We start from the raw sequence: 19,573 nt of genomic DNA on the forward strand, positions 1-19,573 counted from the left end.
TTGGTTTTGCACAGTGAGTACTCACACTATATTTTTGAAATAAGCCGTCAAGGTCTGGTCAGGTTGGACGGGACTTCCGGCGGGTGGTTCTGAAGTCCCGGCTATCTGGGTCAGCTCTGCTCTCTGGGTCTGTCAAGCATCGGTTCAGCTCACAACGGTCTGGTTTGTGGTTCTCTCTGGTTCCGGATAGAGCACTGCTTTCTGGATACTGCTACAGGTTCTTGCAAACGTTCTTGGCAAAGAATTCAAACAGCTCGCCTGGCTGTTGAATAGTTTGGTTGGTTTTGAGGCCTGCTGAAGAGAACTCAGCTTGTGGTTTAGGCCTTTGCTTTAAATTGTGGAGTCAGAGTTCTAAGTTCTGGTCTCTGTCTAGCTGGAGTCAGTCTAGGTCTCTGGAGATTGATGGATTTGAAGTCTGGAGTCTCCCGGCAAAGTGTCCCGCAGGAAAGTGGAAAGTGAATGCCACTACCTGGGTTTCAATGTTCCTTTTATGTGTTTTGAAAATGGGTGTGTGCCTGGGCCTAGCTAAGCCTGCCCCTCTCACTTATGATTGGCCAAGCTTTCCTCTCTCCCTTGATTGGGGGAAAGAAATGGAGTGTCAGAGTGATGCTGTAGGTTTTATAGTCAGAGGAACCTCCCCTTGTCAAATTGCACACAATCTATTTCTGACCCAAAAACATATTTATCTATGTACCATTTTTCTAATATTATAGGTCCAGTTAACATATTTTCTGTAGCACCAAACCATCCGATCCCTGCCTTTGTACGATGTTGTGTCCACTTATTACAGAATTCTCCCCTTTTGATCCAGATAACGACCTCTAAACCTTTCCAGATTTTACACAACTGTGCACCAGGGATGTGGGTTTCAGATGATAAAGTGTCAGATTTTTAACATGCATACATTTGGAGTAACAACCTTTTTTCCGCTACTATCCCCAAGAACATACCACAGGGTCCTAACACCTCTTAAAATGTGCACAGAAAAATCGCAAGAATTATGATGTTATTTATATAATTTTGACAAGTCTGCACTGTGAATTATCCATCTTTTTAAAATCATGCTCTGGCCCCAAAGGAGTGTGGTTTTCCAAAGCACATGGTGGAATTTCTGGTTTATCCACTTCCCCCAAGCTCAGCTTGCTCTCACAGGCACTGCCCCTCCCAGTTTCTCCCAAGAGGAAGCCACTTTACGCCCCCCCAATATAACATTTGCCTGAGCCAGTGACAGTGCTTGGGTAAAAACATCCCACAGGGTGTGTGGTTGGTAACTTTATATACATGATTGGCGAGGTTGTCCTTTGTCCCTCCTTTGCAGGATATGGAAAGTCCCATCTTTGAAGACACATGTGGAGGTTGTATTGTATCCCTTCTTTAAAGGCACGTGGAAAGGTTTCTTTGTCGCTCTTTTTCAGGGTTATGTGGGGAGATTGTAGAGTGGCTTGTCTTGGAAATGCATGGCAAGAGCATGATGGAGCCTGTGTAGCCAATATGGAGAGAGGTTGTGGTGGGTCTTTTCTTGGAAATGATCAGGGATATTGTTGTGTATTTCTTATTTGGACATAACGTGACAGACTGTCACATGTCCCTTCCTTGGAGATATGCCCCACCTTTGGAATTTCAAGGGCAGGTTATTTTGTTTCCCTTCTTTAGGGATCAAAGGACATTTTGATTTGTGGCTCTTCTTTAGAGATACGAGGGGTGGTAATTGGTCAGGTCGTTGGAGATTAATAGGGACAATATTGTGTTTCTCCCACTCAGAGATAAATTGTGAGATTGTCTTATGTTCCTTTTTGGTTATAGAATTAAAACATTACCTTGAGGCTCTTATTTGACGATAAATAGGGTGGGGGGTAAAAGCCTGTTTGTTTTTTGCAGTTTTATGGGGATGATATTATTTGGCAACTTCTTGCATCTACACAAGGATGTTGTATTGGCAAAGTTTTAGTTTGTGTTTGTGCCCATATTGGAGACAAATGCAGACAACTGTCAGATGTCATGAAGCCTTTTTAGAAAATATAGAGAGTGGGTGTGTTGGGGCGCTAGTTTGGGCATTTCTGAGCATGTTCGTTGTGTATCCCCTCTTTTGAGATGCATCAGTAGACAGTCATGTATCCTTTGTTTTGACATTCAGCTCTTCTTTAGGGGTAGATGGGCAGGTTGCCTTGTGCCTCTTCGTGCATGGTATATTGAAATGTTGCATTGTGGTCTTTCTTTAGAAATGTATGTAGCAGTTGTTGTGTGTCCACTCTTTGGCTATTGATGGGCAAGATGTGTCTTCTTTCTTTGGAGAAACATGGGGAGGATGTTGGTTGTCCATACAGGTTTTTGCATGTGCCTTTTCCTTTCAGATTAATGGATCCTTTGTGGAGGGCTCTCTCCTTGGATGTACATGGAGTAGTAGTGTTGTTTCTCTTCTTTGTAAATATACCGAGAAGTTGTCATGTGTCCCATCTAGAGATGCACATAAATTTGATCATATGTCCTTTTTGGCGAGGGTTGTTTCTGATCCACTTATTTAGATGTACATAGGGTGGACATAATGTATGCCATTGTGGGCATAGATTGGTTAGCTACAATGTACTCCATCTTGTAGTTATTTGTACTAAATGTGTGTTTTGTATCATTATTTCTATTTTGTATTTGTAAATATTTATTTAGGGATGTCAATTTCAATCGGAAATGACTTAAAATAACACATTTACAGATGGTGGAGATATTCCCAGGAAGGGTGCCTAAACAATAGTAAAAGATGACAAGTGATGTGCCAATTTATGAGCATGTGAACAAAGTGGGACATAGACTAGGGACAAAACAAAAAATGAATATATGAGAAATGTCTGATTTACAAAGATAACATTAACATACGAGGCAAAAGCTTCAACATACCAAATGACAGTTTTACATCATTACGTGGAGGTATGGGGAGGTTTTGGGGTCATGTAGGAAGTGGGGACAGAGGCAGATGAAGCTCCCTCTTTAGTAAGTACATGAAGTTTAAGCCAAGCTTTAAAGATATCCACAGACTAACTTTCTTTGATTGTGAATGGTACAGTGTTCCAACAGAGAAGTGGAAGTGAGAGGAGGCCCGTGGGGCATGGGACAGTGAGATGGAATGCAGAGGATGAGCAGAAGGAATGAGTTGATGAATAGGTAGAGATACAGCCGATCAGGTACTGAATATTGATAACTTTGAAGGCTAGATGAATGAACTTGAAAAAGGAGATGTTGTGCTTGAGAGCCAACCAGCATGGTTTTGGTAGGTAGACTGTGGAAGGATCTGGGTAGTGTGCATAAAGTGGGGGTCGTGAATATGAAGACTTTGTCTAGAGGGAGGAAGGAGTTCAGAGGAAGCCGAAAGTGTAGAAATGAGTGATGAGTAAGAAATTGACACTTTTTCTGTATGTTGAGAAGGTTAATATTAGCAGCATAGACAGTGGTAGTGATGTATTATCGCTGTCAAGGGCCACTATCAAATAGGACTAGGACCCACGGTTGCAAGCCTTGTTCCAGGAAGCAGGATGTTCAGACAGGAAGGGGTTAGGAGAGGGAATGGCAGGATGATGTTGCATGCCAGTAGAAAGAAGTCTTCTGGTTTTGAAGAGTTCAGCATGGGACAGCTAAGAATGTTACAATGATGGATCTCAGCGAGCCAGTTGGTAATTCCTTCTGATATGGCTGGCATTAAGGTGGGAAGGAAGAACATTGTTTGAGTATCATCAGCAAAAAGGTGATAATGAATGGGCAGAGGTACAGAGGGTGAAGGTCAGAGGTCTCAGGACTGATCTTTTTGGGGAATCCAACGAGAGAGGTGTGGAGGATCAGAGGTTTGCGAGTTCTAGGAAATTTTAAATGAACAACCTTTGACATTGTAGGCAATATGGTGAGACCAGATTTCATAAACCAAAAGTCCTGGAGAATGAGGAGGGGAGGAGTGGTTGAAAGAGTCTAAAGCAGCATAGAGGTGAAAAAGGACGTGCATCCAAGAGAGTTTGGAGTGGTGAGATCAGATAGAAAGTTAGCAACATGCATAGGTGCAGCCTTGGTGGAGTGTTAGCTACAATAGCCAGATTGAAGTGGATAGCCAAGGCCATTATCCACAAGGCATTTAGTGATCCGGTTAAAGACCACCCACTCCAGGATCTTGAAATAATGGAGAAGGAGGGAAACGGGACGATAGTTTGCTGCAATGGTTTGGCTCGGCTGGGGGCTTCTTCTAAGTGACTGGGACATTTGCAGATTTGAAGTAGGCAGAGAAGAGGAGTTAAATAGCATAGAGAGATTAGGGCAGGTGACTGAATCTAAGTCTTTGTTTCAGTAGCAAAAAGATTGGTAAAAGCGTAAAATGGGTTGGCACTGCAGATGATGTGTGGTAATTGAGGTTGGGAGAAGTAGTAGGGGGAGGGGTGGTAGCAGAAGGAAGGTGGGAAGGGCTTTGATAGTGCCTCCAATTCTAGATATTTTAGAAGAAAATGAGTGAGCCAAGTCATTAACAGAGAGTAAGAGGCAATGGATACTGTTCTGTGGGATGCGAGCAAAGCTTGGAGGGTTGATTAAAGTTTGTGGGGTGATTTCAAAGGGAGGAGATTAGGTTTGTGGGCTAGGAGGATCTAGTGCATGGATTTTATTTATTTATTTTTGCATTTATTTGCAGTGCACAGATATCTAGGCGCAAGTTTCATTGTGGAAGGGTAGGTTTTTTATAATGCACTTTTTTTTCCGCCAAACGTGGGTCCGGGATTCAAACCTGTGTTTGCTCAGTATGGTCTTGCTTTCAAGACCCGCGCGTTGCCACAGAGCTATCCTCCAGTCCCAGGGAGGACAGCAGGGGAATTATTGTAGGCACGTTGTATGTGGGAGTCATTGATTTGCGCCAGTGTTGTATGTTTGTTTTGAGGGTCTGGATCTCAAAGGTGATTTAGGGCTGAGGATAGGGTGTGAAGGTGTGGGTGTGCATGCAGAATAGTGTAGTGAAAGTGAAAAAAGCATGATCAATGGTAGATGCATGAATAGGGAGAGAGGCAGGAGAGAGGTTCTTTCATCATAAAGTTAAGGGAAAGAGAGGCCTGCTTAAATGTTATATTGGTCATTGAAAAGGAGAGCAGGGAAAAATTGTGAAGAGACTGGGATGCTCAAGTGAACAATTGAATGACCCGAAGGACAGGGGTCAGTGGAGAGGTCAGAGGAGTAGAGGAGTAGAGGAACCTAGAAAGAAATATAAGGTCTAGCAAGTTCTGCCAGAGAAAGGCTGGTTATGGCGGGTGCATAGAGTGAGTGGTCACACATAGGAGGGAGAAAAGTTCATGGCGGATGGCTGCAAAGGCCATGGAAAGGTTAAAGTCTGCCAAGAAGGACAATGGCGATGTTTGTGAGTAGAGCCTCAAGGAGAAGAGTGAGGTCGCAGAAGAAGGAGTTGAGAGGACATGGGGATTTATCGTGAGTCAGAACAGTAAGAGGATTAGGAAGGGGAGTTGACTAGTGCCATATTCAAAAGAGGAAGAGGTGATGTCTGAGGAGGGATGTCAGGCAGTGGTGTGCTCCTTATTGATAAGGAACACCACTCCACCGCCCTTCCCAACAGATTGGTGAAAGTTGGAGAATGAAGAAGAGTCAGTATTGAGAGCTGCTAGTGTAGTAGAGACATGAGGGCAGATGATCCAGGTGTTTGTGATAGCAACACATGAACAGAGGGTGATAAGAGTTGACGTAACCAGTAATAATAAATAATAATTTAGCATTTATTTAGCGCTACAAACCCTGAGGCATCTGAGCGCTGCCTATTATTACCCACGGTGTGTAGTGCTCATTTATCGACCTCAGAAGGATGATAGGCTGAGTTTGGCCCTTCCGGGATTCGGACCTTCATCGGCAGGTCTGCACGGATATCAAAGCGAGCACTCTACTCACTGTGCTTTCTGACCGGCTGATGTAACCAGTGATGTTGTAATACCTGTTGTAGAGGGACTATGCCTTCCACAGGCCACATGAAAAAGTGATTGGAGGCGGTGGCGAGAACCAGGTATTGTGCTGCAGGCAAGGGGATACATGAGGTGGAGCTCCTGGGAGAACAAGAGCTTTGGTTTGAGGGGTACGGGTGCAGGGGAGAGGAGGAAGCTGGGAAGGGGGACGAGCGAGATAGATGTTAGATCAAGTTGTGGCTGAAGGCTATGAGACAAGGGGAGGAGAAGGGAGAGTAGAATGAAGAATTGACCAATGTCATGGTGTATGATGGAGGGTGGACAAAACAGGTGAGGTAGGGCTGTGAAGAAGGATACAGCCTAAGAGACAGAAGGGTTCATTACAAGTCCCCTGCTATCCCGCCGGTAATTCCAGCGGAATACCAGGGGGCTACCGTACAGTCTCTGCCACCTGATATCTCGTTATTACCAGGATATTGTGGGTGGCAGAGAAACCAGTAAATCCCCATTCAATGCTGCAATCATTGGAACTGGCAATACCGGTGCCAGTGATTGCAGCAAAAGTCTGCCGGTAGGGGCCTGAACCTTCCGGTAGTTCACAACCCCTACCTGTAGACTTGGAGATTTCCGGTCCGGAAAGGTGCCGGTACGCGCTGTTACCAGAACCTTATTTCCAGAATGGCAAACTAATAATGAACCCTGGAGAGTATATGGGTGAGTGGAAAGGGAATGGCAGAAATGTTGGCTGGGAAAGAGCCGGTGTAAGTTTTGAGTAGGTAACCAAAATAGGCATGGTTCTTGGTTCTCAGAGGTAACAGCACACCACATGAATGAATGACGAGTCATTGGGTCAAAGGATCCCTAAGTGAGGACGCCGGAGTCAGGCATAGGGTAAGCACAGCAAGGTCCTGGCATGAGTAGGGGGCCTAACCCTAGACCCTTTCTGGTCCACAAAAGCCCAAATAGGGAGTTTAGCGTTGCTACTTTTGGCCCTTAGCTGCAGGTGCACGTACTGGACAGCCAGCGGTGACACAATAACAAGGGCAGTGTGTCACATGACCCTCTGGGATCCAACAAGAGTGTGAAAGATGGCTTCCAGACATGCAGACAGGATGCCTGCAAATTGAAGAAGGTTAGAGATAAATGAAGCAAGAGATATATGGCATGATTAACATTTACCTCATCAATGGAGATGCATTGAGGTATACTTGTATGACCAATCGTCTTTGGTTATACAAGTAGTGACGTCATTTACCCCATCCTTTCAAATGCATTATGGTATTGACGCTATCCTTTATCTTTAGAGATACCAATGGAGTTGATGGAAGAGGGTGGGTCTAGCTTAGAACCTTTATATAGCTACATGAGATGGTTTCCATGTGCCCTTTGTTGCCGATAAATGGTTCCAGTTTCCTCTGTGGCATATTGGTAGATTCATTGGCATGTTGTTGTGTGTCCCGGGTTCAGATATTTGTGGTGAGATCACCATTAGTGTGAGATACATAGGGAAGTTGTTGTGTGTGTTTCTTTTTTGAGACATTGGACATTTTATGTGCCCCTTTCTTTACCTAGATTTGGGGGGTTTGTTGCGTCTCTACTCTGTAAAAGTACATTGAGAGTTTATGATATGTCCTGTCTTTGAACGTATACTGGTACTTTTTTTATATACAATTGCTTTCCAATTTGGTTTCAAAATTGACACTTTTTATGAATGACTACTTTCATGATAGAAGCCTGGTTTCCATATGCTCTTGGTTTGGCAGCACACATATAGGTTTTTGTTTGCACCTCCAGTCGAGGGACATGGGGTGGTTGTTATATATCATTCTATGGACTATTTTTTTGATTGTTTAAGGGACTTAGGTTTAGAAACCCTAAGTTTCCTAGGGTCATCCAGATGTGGACCGCTTTCTCACTGTGCTCAAAGAGGCAGAGCTCCACCTCACTGGGGAGGCCCAACAAGGCTGAAACACGTGTATGGGGTTGCTGCTGGTACTCTTGTTCAGAAAAGATTTGCCATAGCATTTCGGTGCTGGACTGCCCATCTGAGCGGGACAAAGGCTGATATGCAAATGGATATTTCCCTTCTGTGAACAGTACAGTGAGCTAAAGTGTGGCTGCGGACTCTCGAGTGGGTACCTTCCCAAAGAACAGGTAATTTCTCCGTGTTCGTTCTCGCAGAGGGGCGTCTATGGACTATTTTTTGATTGTTATATATCATGCCTATGGAATTATACTGGGTGGTTACTGTGAACCTTGTCGCAGTGGTGCTATGAAACAAGGATGTAGTTACTTTGTCTCAAAGAGCTGTTCTTTATTAGTTTATAAGAGCATGTTGCTTGCCTTTAGCTAGGTTTAACCAAGATCTGTCAGGATGACTGATTCTCTGATCTTCCACTGCCTTACTCGTTTCTCGATTTTGCTGGTCTCCATTTTTTTATTCACAATTCCAAGCTAATCCTCAAATTGCATCCTTGGGTTGATATTTTTTTCATACTGCTTAAGGCCCCTCTCAGCCTCAAGGTGCTTTCTGAAACTTCTCAATGTCTCACTCGGGCATATTTCAGACTCCTCAGAGCCCCTTGTGGGTTCTATGTACTTTCCAGAACTTCCCAATGCCCCTCTTTAGCTCTGCATATCTCCCACTCTACTCTGTGGTCCTATATGGCTCTAGGTGCTTTTGAAACGTGCTGTGCCCCTATTGTGTACCTGGAAACTTAGTTCCTAATCAGGTGCTACACACCTTTTAACATTTCTCAGTGCCCATCTAGAGTCCTGTTTTTCAGAACCCCTGACGGGCTCAGGGAACTTTATAGAACTACTCAATGTCTCTCTCAGGTTCTAGTCACCTTTCATACTTCTCAGATCCTCTCTCAGGATATTGATACTTTGTCAGCCTTTTCCGTGCCACTCTTGGGTACTAGCACTTTTCACGGCTCTCTGTATCCTTCAGGTTCTAGGTGATTTTCAGAGTTCTCATGGATAATCAGTCATAGGCACTTTCAGGGTCTCAGAAAATACTTCAAGTATCAGTTATTCCACCAGGCTGCCAGATAGGAGTCAGAGGCTGTCTCCATGAACTGGGTTACTCTTACATTTCTCTTTTCCATGGGCTGGTATTTCTCTGCTTCTCCAGCCCTTGAGTTCCCTCCTATTCCTGAATTTATTTCACACCCATCTATGTTCTTCAAGTCCTCTGGATCACTGCTTTTCTCTTTTCATATGCCTCATATCCTCAGGAAAGTTAAAACCGCTCCCGAAGCTGAACGCTCCCTCATCTCTACCTGTTGTCTCCATGGAGACAGTCAAACAAGGATCTCATTTCTTCTCATCACAGCATGCAGACTATGTTGCGCTTATATAGCTCTACAAGTGGCACAGCGAGTAGAGCGCTCGCTTTGACATCTGTCCAGAGCCTGGTTACGCAGGTTCGAATCGCGGCGGGCCAAACTCAGCCTTTCATCCTTCCGAGGTCGCAGCGCTCAGATACCTGAGGGTTCGTAGCACTATATAAATGCCTAATTACATTGTTGAGACAAAAGTACATGACATTTTTGTTTCTCTGCTAAACAGGTACTGTTCCTAGACTCTGAGGTCACTTAGTAGCTCTTTGAAGTCGCACACACCTGGGACTCCTGCTACTTCAGCTTTTTTTGGTAAGAACATACAGATTATGATACATTTAGACAGTTTCTGTTTTTTTATCGCCTAGTCGATCTATAGTCTCTTTCATAAATTGTCAACCGCCAGATGCCATGCCATCAATTTATTTATTTTTATATTTGGGGGGATCTCCCAACCCCCCTCTGTATTTTTGAGTCCCTATACCCCACAGCCCCCTACCACTTATATACCCTCACACACCCACCCCCTATATTTTTCTATGAGTTTTTCGGCCGAAAACATTTGACAAAAAAACACAGTGAAAAAAGTCTTGCGATGTAAGAACGCCATACCCAGTAAACGTGGCCAGTGCCTTCAAATCTGATTCCATACGTGGCAAATAACTATTTATTAAAACAGACACATCGTTTTTATTATCAAAGTATTCGTTTTTTCGTATCTTACGAGATCTGTTTTCTCACATTTAATTAGGTTTTGCCGAACTCTGCCAAGAGTATTCGGTCAGAGTATGAGCTTTCACCTCCTTGCTTCTTTCTCAATATTGCTAGTCTCTGTGTGATTTCCAGTATCGTACCAAGTTTTTTACTTCATCAACTTTTAGGTTTCTCATCACATCTCTCAGGCAGTATGGTCTTTTCTAAATTTCTCAACACACCTATCAGGTTCCACATGCTTTTCTGAATTATTAGGACCCATATGAGGGTCTATGTTCTTTCTAAATATCTCAATGCCCACTTTAGGTGGTAGATGACTGTACCGCATAGCCGTGACATCTCTACGGGGTATGCAATTCAAACTTGCACGGGTTAAGGATGAGCCTTCATAAATGTGGTCAGACCAGGTTAAATATTGCTGAATAGTAGTAATTGCTTTTCTGGTGCCTATTGCATCTGATTGTGCTACATTTTGTATGTTATTTCGGGAGGATAGCTCAGGGGCAACATGCTCGCCTTGGAAGCAAGACGACACAAAGCACCGCAGGTTCGATACCCGGATCCGCGGTTAGAAACCTCTGGATATTAAGGGTGTTATAAATGACCTATCCTATCACAATAAGTGTGTTTTGTTTTTTAAATTAATTCTGTTTTTCCATTTTTGCATACGGGCGGACATACGATTACAATTCCGTCCTCTCTTTTCTCAAATTACTTGATTGCATTTAATGCATAATTTGTAGGATCCTAACTATTTCTCTATGGGATTAAAAGGCATTCATGTCAAACAATCGAATAAAAAGAATAAACAATTAGATTTAATGTGAACAATTTTCTGTATGGGGAGGTTGCTTTATACCTCAACTTTGGAGCAATGTAGAGAGCTTTTTTGTGTATACCTTCTTTGCCTACAGCAGTTGTTTTTTTTTAAACTTTCTTTGATAGGATACAGATAACACTATATGGAATAATTCCTCTTTTTTTGTTTTCGGGATGTTGGTCTGATGGTCTGATATAGGGACAATATAGTTTCAACTAGAAGAAATCAGATCAACTACCCCTTTCTAGATCAGCCCACTTTCGAGATACAGGTGTGTTCTTAGGTCTATTTCTTGTAAATCACAGAAATTGACATGACAGGCATGGTAGTAATAATACTTAATATAACATTTTATTTAAACCATACATCTAAAAAAGAAATGTAAGAACACAAATGAAACAACCTACAATCATTTCGGCATTTCAATTTCTTTTCATATAAGCAAAAAAGTGCTTGAATGTGAGGTTAGTATGTGACAAATGTCACTATTCTTCATCAACAGATCTTTTTCTAGTTTATACATTTATTTAAATATAAACTTTCCAGATATGTCTACATATGGTCATATGTTTCGGCCTTTTTAAAAAATAGTTTAGATGCCATCGCTGGCATCATTGTTTGATGTTCTTGGCCATCTTTGACAGGATACAGACAGGAAGTGTCCCAATTTTACATTAGTAATTTCATGCGTCATAACATTGTATAATTAAACGTACCTTTAAACTACAATTGTGAGCGCTTTAAAAATGTAATAAATAAATAAATAAAAATAAAATAAACAATTAATTGAGAAAATCTGTTACATTCTGGTAATATAATATCCCCTTATGATGTTCTAGAATCTCTCCTGTTAGGGAATTATTTAATTTCTATGTATGACCTCTTTTTGTTCTTGCGCTTTTAGCGAGCTGTGCACCAGCAATACTAAATAGGAATCAGTCAAGCAGCCATTTTGGGTTTTTTCAGCACTTACTGTTAATGTTAATGATAAAGGTATTTGTATGGCGCACTGTCACCAACGGAACTGGTCCCCAGAGGCTCAGGAGGATCTGCAAACAAGAGGGTGGGGTGGAGGGTGGTTAGTCGGGTGGAGAGGGAGTAGGAAAGTGAGCACGTTGGTGGTTGTGTAGCTAGGTCAGGAGAAAGTTCCAAGTGCGGGCAGCTGCTGAGGAGCACTGCGCTCTCATCGTTTTGTTGTCACATCTTGCTCTTTGGAACAGAGGTAGAGGCTGATTTTCTTCAGTGAACATGACCTCATGTGGTGAGTTTCTTAGCAAGGTAGGAGGAAATACCCTGATTCAGACGTTTTTTGGATGCTGCTCAGAAGGTTGAAGCGGGAACCATTGAGAGAGGAAGTCAGTGACGAGCCTTAAGGTGTGGGTAAGTGTTCAGCTTTTTAGTTCCCTGGAACTCGGGTAGCTACACTTTTGAAGGTGCCTATGAACTTGGTGGAGTTGATTTGGGTGGGGCAAATGAAGAGGATGTTACCACAGGCAAATCTCAACAGTGCGTGTTATTAAAGTCAAACCCGGACATGACCAGTGTCTGTATTGCAGCTCAGAGAATTTTGTGATAATGACTTTTTTAGGTTTTTACTCTTAGAAGAGTGATTTCTAGTGTGGGAAAAAGCTAAGGCTTTTTGGAAGAAGATTAGAGGATGACATTATTGTATGGATCTATGCCTGCCCTCTGGCCATGCCCCCCCCACACTCCACAGTAATGTCGGGCAGGCATTGGTGGCCCAGATCACAGCAAGACCTCCACTTGGCCTGTGCTAGGCATGGAAGGCAGCTCAGTTGCTAGAAATCAACTTCTATTATCAGCTGACTACCTCATTAACAATGTATATGTTGCTAATGAGACGGAGAAATGCTGAAAGGTATCTGTGATTTTCGATTAAATTTGGCGTACAAGGGTCTTTGTTTAGACTTTAGGCCTTACTAGAGTCATGATGATACCAGTAAAAAATAGCTGTCATGAATTTACCGCCATGTTTACTGTACCTCCATAGTCCAAGTTTGGAAGTACATTTCAGAAAAAACTCCAATGCCTGGCTGGAGGTTTTTCCTCCAGAAAGCGGCATTGCTGCCAGCAGTAATTTCTCCTAGCCTCAATAGGGTTCAATATAATGGAGAATAACACCTACTTCTGACACTAATATATGGCAGATTTACTGCCAAAATGGGTACCGGTAATGGAAAATGGGTGTTTTTGAATTCCCACACAGGTAACTCCAGCAAATGTGTAATGAGGCCTTTAGTGTTTGAAATAACCTCAATGTTCCATTTCCAATGTTTCTAGACCGTTTGTAACTTTATTGTTTTAGTATATTGCTAGTAACCTTAAATTTGATATTGCCAATGTCTGTACAGTTTACAGTTTACCCTACTTCTTTTTAAAAACATTCCCAGTTTCTGTGTGTGTATGTTTGTGTGACTATGTATGCTTATGAGTGTATTTCTGGTTTCTAAAATTGCTGCTGAGTGACTGTGTGTGTGTGTGTTGTTGTGTGTTGTGTTTCCCAGAGTACATGCATTCCTGAAATAATTAGGACCTGGCCTTTAACACTAAACGTGAAAATGTATTACTAAGCCCCTATAGTTTGGGGAAATGCTTTTAGGAAAAATATGTGCTAAAATACATTATGAAACAATGGTTCGACCTCAAATTGTATAAAATACCTGATTACCCCAATGCAAACACCTATTTAGTCATGCAAAGTAGCATTGTGGGGACTAAAAATATACTACTAAATTAAATATTTTGCATGACATGCACCCAACTCTCAATATATCTGCCATGCATGCCCACTTGGATCTGGGGGAACAAAATGGTATGAAACCTGTTCTGCAAAATGTACCCTGAATCGCATGAAAATATCTTTAGACCCCCACACACCTATTTGTTCACAGGCACTAGGGACAGTGGAACAATACAAAATGATATTCCACAAAATGCACAAAAATGTTCACAGCCCCCAACACACTCAAAAACATCCCTAGCCAGAAAAACCCACACTTACGCGCGTGCACGTGTACGCGCACACACATGCGCAGGCACACACTTTTCCATCCTAACCTCTGTTGCTATTATACCACCATTTAACCAGGATTTTCTTTTCACAAGCTGGAAACACAGCTGCACAACCTGAGGAGTAAGCAGCAGGTGACCAACACGGAAAATGAGAAACTGAAGCGCACCAACAGGGACCTGGAAGAGCAACTGGGGAGAATTGGAGGGCAGCTACTCGAAGCTCAGGATCGTATCCAGGTGATGAGAAATAAGGCGACCCAACAGCAGAGAGAGGAACACAGGTAAGCCAATGCAAAAATAACAGCATTACATTATCCTAACTCTGTAAAACACTAGAATTACAGTATTTCTCTCTCAGAGATGAAAAAGGAGGAATCGTAGGTTTCTCAAACTGTGCATTTGTTCTTGGTTGTCAAATTGTCACATATAATATGAAAACAACATACACATTGAGGTCAAAAAAGTTAGAGTGAAAACAAACATACTGCACACAACTCAGTTTGTTAAAGTAACCTGTCCATCAAATAGAAATATCGATCTAACAATAACCAGATCAAATAAAAAATGCATATTCCAAACTTTAGACTAGTAGATGTTCTTTTCCATTGGTAAGGAATAAAGCAATCCCAGAAGCCACCATGAGACTGATGACACATCCTTCTGCTGCCAGGTTCTTGCTATTTGCATATTTGAGATGATTACATAGCAGAAATTAGCTTCCATATGCCACACCGTCGTGCTATAATTGTTCAAACAATTATAGCAAAATCTTGTCACGAGGACCTCATATTTCACAATCTTTGACATTTGGAAGTATATCAGTAACCAAAAGTCCCTAATTATAGGACAATCAATGGACATATGTTCCAAATTTACTCCTGAATGGACACAGTAGGGTCATCTAATCCCATGGATACCATTGGTTAAGCTGTTTGGCAGTATATAAGGTATCTATCTATGCATGTACAATTCTGCTGACTGTATTTAATGCTGTATGGACTCTTATAGCAGGTAAAACGTGTTCTGTTATCTACTTGTACCAATGTTTCGTAAAGAGGTTCCTTCCATTTGGTTTTAGAGGAATTTGCGTTTTTAGTTCCTAGCTCCATCAGATACTCATAACACTGAGAAATGTCTCAGTGTCCAGAAACAGCCTACAAACAAAGCAGCCACTAACTATGTCATAGCGTTCTCTGAGGTGGACTATGCTTGTAGGTAGCTTAGTATCTGTAAATTCCCAAAGCATTCATTACTCACCAAACCAAACGTGTACTTCAACAATTCAAATGAGCACAGCGAGTTTCTGTAAAAAGAATGATCTGCTTCTTCCTAGGTTTTGCCGCCCCCACTGCTTTCACATTTATTCATTGCATATCTCTGAACGGGCTTGATTATTGATTAGTAGTAGAGTGCAGTGTAGTTTTAGAAAGTCCATTTGTCTAGCAATCCCATACCAAGGTCTGTGGAAGACACCAAAGTCATTCAACCTGGTACCTAGTCAATTTACCAAAAGTAATTCAGAGTGCCACATTTCACTGAAGAACATACTGTCAGAAAACACCGAAAATATTAAATAAATATATAAAGGGTTTTGGGGCAAGGGGTTAAAATGAGTCACGATGGGGTTGGGTGGCCTTATAAGGGTAAAAAATCAGGGGGGATGGGGCAGACCCCCTCCAAATAAAAAAAATAAATCTGTGTTTTTCGGTATTGTGGTCGCGATGAAATATACCACTCTGAATTTTCCTTCAGTAATATCACATATAACCATTCACCCGTGCTCTTTTGCACTATTGTGGATTTTGTAGTACTTAATCTCATTCACTGTTAAGATAAAAAAAACAAATTGATCAAATGAAAGTTATTCCAGTCAGAGGAGAACTGACTTCCTTAGTGTTTAATATTATTATAACTTTCTGTCCAGCGAAACATTTGTAGATCAGCGAGCCCAGTCAGCCCTCTGGTATACTTTTGTCAGTTTTTTTGTATAACAATACCGTGCACTATGGCTTTGCCAAATAAACCTTATTATTATTAAATTATAATTTTTTTATTGAGTCTTGTCTACTTTGGTAGGTAGCGCTCAGAACACATTTAAAATGTTAAGGAGAATATACTTCTTAATAGTGTTAGTCCATCTATCAAAGAGAATGGCATGTGCATATTCTTAGAACACAAAGTACAAATTGTGGCAATCCTTCTTGTGATATTGTATTGGCATTGCTTTCTAAGATGTTTAAATATCTCCAGTATATTGTTTTATCTAGGGCGAAATACTGTCCGGCATGTTCCAAGTCATTACTTGTGTTGTATTGGTAGTTACCGTAAATCTCGATATTCTGTCAAACTCTGAAGCTAAGGTTTGTTTGCATTCGGAAATTCCAGATCATGGTATATAAACTTGAGATGGATATATGGAATGGGGACAAATATAGTTATCTCAGTAGATCGTACAAAACAGACCATTAAAGGGTCCACAATTGAAACGAATGCAAGCAGGTTTTAAATCTCCTGGTGGTTAGGCCATTTTTTGATACAGTAATATAATAGACCTCACCCACTCTGGTGGAAAGTTCATAACAAAGAAAAATGTCCAACTGACATGGTTGAATTTTGCGGTTCATATTCATTTCATCCTAACATCTCCTCCTCTGTGTTTCTTTCCTGCCCTGCTTTGCTTGCTTGCAACTCCTGCAAGAACCGAGTTTTAGTTTTGATGCTCAGTGGCTCCTACCTATCTTTGAGATATTATTTCAAGCTTCTCGCCTACTTTGCCTGCTCTCAGCTTCTTTCCTCTTTTCTGCATCACACGTCTACCTCTTCTAGCTTTTGATCATTTCAACTGTGGAAACCTTTGCATGTTGATATGACGTCTTCTCTTTCTTTATTTTAAAAAGTCACTGAAAGGGTTATTTATTGGCTAAAGATTCTTCCAGTTAATATCCTAGCCTTGGAATTTGTTTTATGTTTTGGCGGATCTTTTTTCAATTAAATATGGTAATATCTTTTTGGGTGTTATGGGTTAGCACTAGTATAGTATGTACTGTTTGTTTACATGTGTAAAGTGCTTTGGATAAAGGTACAATATAAATAACATTATATACATAAATACATGGAACATTTTTTCATCATTTGGAATGATTGATTATCTTAGCAAATGCCAAGTCATAGTCCACAAAGGTGTGGTTTGAGTGTGTTCCAAAATTTGACACATCAAGAGGAATGCCAAGTCTAAGCTCTTAAATGCTATCAAGTTTGAGTCTGGAACCACTTTCTAACCGAGATATAGCAGATGCAGTGGAAACAGGTAATTCTACATTAAATACGCATTCATGGGAATGCCAAAATACCACCAGAGCATTTCTGATATGTAGTGATTTATACAAATTGGCACAGATGAGAGCAAGCTACTTGGGGTGCAATAAAGGGTCTACCATCATATATTTAGATCTATTGATTGTTCCCATTGACCTCCTATTGTCTCGTCTCTATTCTATTAGTTTCGGGAGGATAGCTTAGGGGCAAGGTGCTCACGTTGGAAGCAAGACGACACAGAGCAACACAGGTTTGATCCCCGGGTCTGCGCTTAGAAATCTGTCGTTATAAATAACATATCATATCATGAAATGACTTGTTATGTCATAATACTCATAAGATTTAATTTTGACTGTCTTGAGATAAGTATCATTTGTGACCTTGAGGTGGGCACTTACTTCAAATCTTTGGTTTAAGATAAATTTTGATGTTATCCTCTCTGAGAAGCACGCACATCTTGGAAGTATTTTTATTCCCTTCTTTGTTTGGTCCAGTTTGTTTTTCCATTCATTATCCTGTCCACAGCTGTGAGATATTACAAGCCCTCAAAGAAAACTTTTATTGTATTCTAAAGCAATTCCCTCAGTTCTAGACTTTGGCAAAATCCTCTAATTTGAGGAGTTTATCATCTAAGCTCCATGGCTATTTTAAATGTGTCCCGGAAAATGAATCTGTATGGAAATGGGTGTGTGATCGGAAATGCTGGTAACACTATAATAAGGTTTTGTCAGTGTGATAATTAGCATAAGTCTACATGAGAAGAAAATGAACACACCCGCTTATCTTGATTATTAAGCCTCCTGACTTCTGTGTGTAGCAAGCTTTATTTCCTGCAATCTAGCACCAGGTTGGCTGTATTATTATTATTGCAATTGGTTATTTATAACATGCTTAATACCCAGAGGTTTCTAAGCCCGTACCCGGCGCTCGAACCCGTGTTGATCTGCATCGTCTTGCTTCCAAGGTGAGCGCATTGCCCCTGAGCTATCCCCCCGAGATTGTATAGTTAACAAACTCGTCTAATTTACATTTAGACCTGAAATATAGTATCTGCAGATTTTAAGTAATGCACCACATCAGCTTTATGCAATAGAAGTCGAATTTGGGGATTGAAAGTAAATATTGCTAACCCATTGTCCAGGACCATATGCGTTCAAACTATTTCAGAAACTCTTGTTTTCTCAGCAGTCTCCACTGCTAGCTGGGAACTTATGTCCCTTAGAGATGGGAAGCATCAGGTCACTGTTTCCAAAATGTAAAATTAGAGTCGATTGGGAACATGAAGAAAATAGTCTTTGCCAACACTATGAAAAACATTAAACTTTTTCCTACACCGATCTGGGGAAAAGCCCACAGAAGTTATAACAAAAAAACCCAAAAAAGACAGGCGATTAGGCTATTGTTACACACCTATGAGCAGGCCTACTTGAAGAGATCAGGAATTGAAATGGCCCTTTACAAAACCTCAAATATGGGCAATGGTGCTTCCACATGTTGACTTTGGTCAGCCAGGGGCTACAATGCATAGAGAAATACAGCACCAAAAACACACAGCGCGTGTGCAAAATATTAAGCATACTTCTATGACAACTGCAGCAGGAAAAGCCTACGCATGCAGGAAGTAAACACGGCTTCAAAGTCCCAGGTGCAGATGCACAGCAACAGAATTTTCAAAACCAAAGGGAGGCTATGCGGTCAAAAGAAATGCCAAATTCACAGCTTGATGCAGCCACCGCCCACGGGTATGTTTATTCAAATGCCTTACACACTCAAAGCAGAAATGCACGATTTGATGTCATTGATGTCATTTCATCGACACCCGTTTTTATAATGGGTGTTTTTCTGGCAAAAAACTTTTCAACATTTTTTTACTATTATTTTTGGGGGGGGGGGGTTGCCTCCTTCCCCCTGTCAATTACCTATTTGTTTTTGTTCCCGCCTTCCCCCAAACCTTTATTTGTCCTTGCCCATCCGCCAAAAGAATTTTGAAAAGGTTTTTCGGCAAAAATGCATGGCAGAACACCCGTCGTAAAAATGGGTGTCGATGAAAGGAAGCTATACCAAATACACATGGCTCCGAAAAGGACAAGCCCCTTACATGAGAGTGATAAACTCACAAATAATACAGAAGATATGCAACCTTCACACGACAAACGCGTACTGGCAAAACGAAAGGAGGACTGACTTCAAGCTAGCTCTGACACGATGCAATCTATAGGTCCACCTGTGCCCTCCGGAGCCAAGGAATAATCTCAGAATGCCCCTTCTCACAACGGAAATCAAACCCTCGTGCGCAGTTGTCAATGATATGTGAAACACATCAGTATGCAGACACCACATTCTATGACAACCAAGCCAGAGACATCCAACCATACAATGCAGTTTGCACAATACTAGCAAGTCAACCACCTGCATTCACCAATGGAGGC

At 41.5% G+C, this 19,573-nt stretch overlaps 1 protein-coding gene across 3 annotated transcripts in view; it reads left to right on the plus strand.

Annotated features, from left to right (window-relative positions):
- Positions 1-19,573, plus strand: part of RAB44 (RAB44, member RAS oncogene family) — a 353,899-nt gene that overhangs the window by 155,535 nt on the left and 178,791 nt on the right. For all 3 annotated transcript variants that reach the window (XM_069633561.1, XM_069633560.1, XM_069633562.1), the window contains exon 8: positions 13,923-14,110. In XM_069633561.1, coding sequence (XP_069489662.1) covers positions 13,923-14,110 — 188 coding nt within the window. The remainder of the gene's footprint in view (positions 1-13,922; positions 14,111-19,573) is intronic.

The sequence above is a fragment of the Ambystoma mexicanum genome, chromosome 13 (assembly GCF_040938575.1).
Source record: "Ambystoma mexicanum isolate Mex_15411 chromosome 13, UKY_AmexF1_1, whole genome shotgun sequence".
NCBI classification, from domain to species: Eukaryota; Metazoa; Chordata; class Amphibia; order Caudata; family Ambystomatidae; genus Ambystoma; species Ambystoma mexicanum.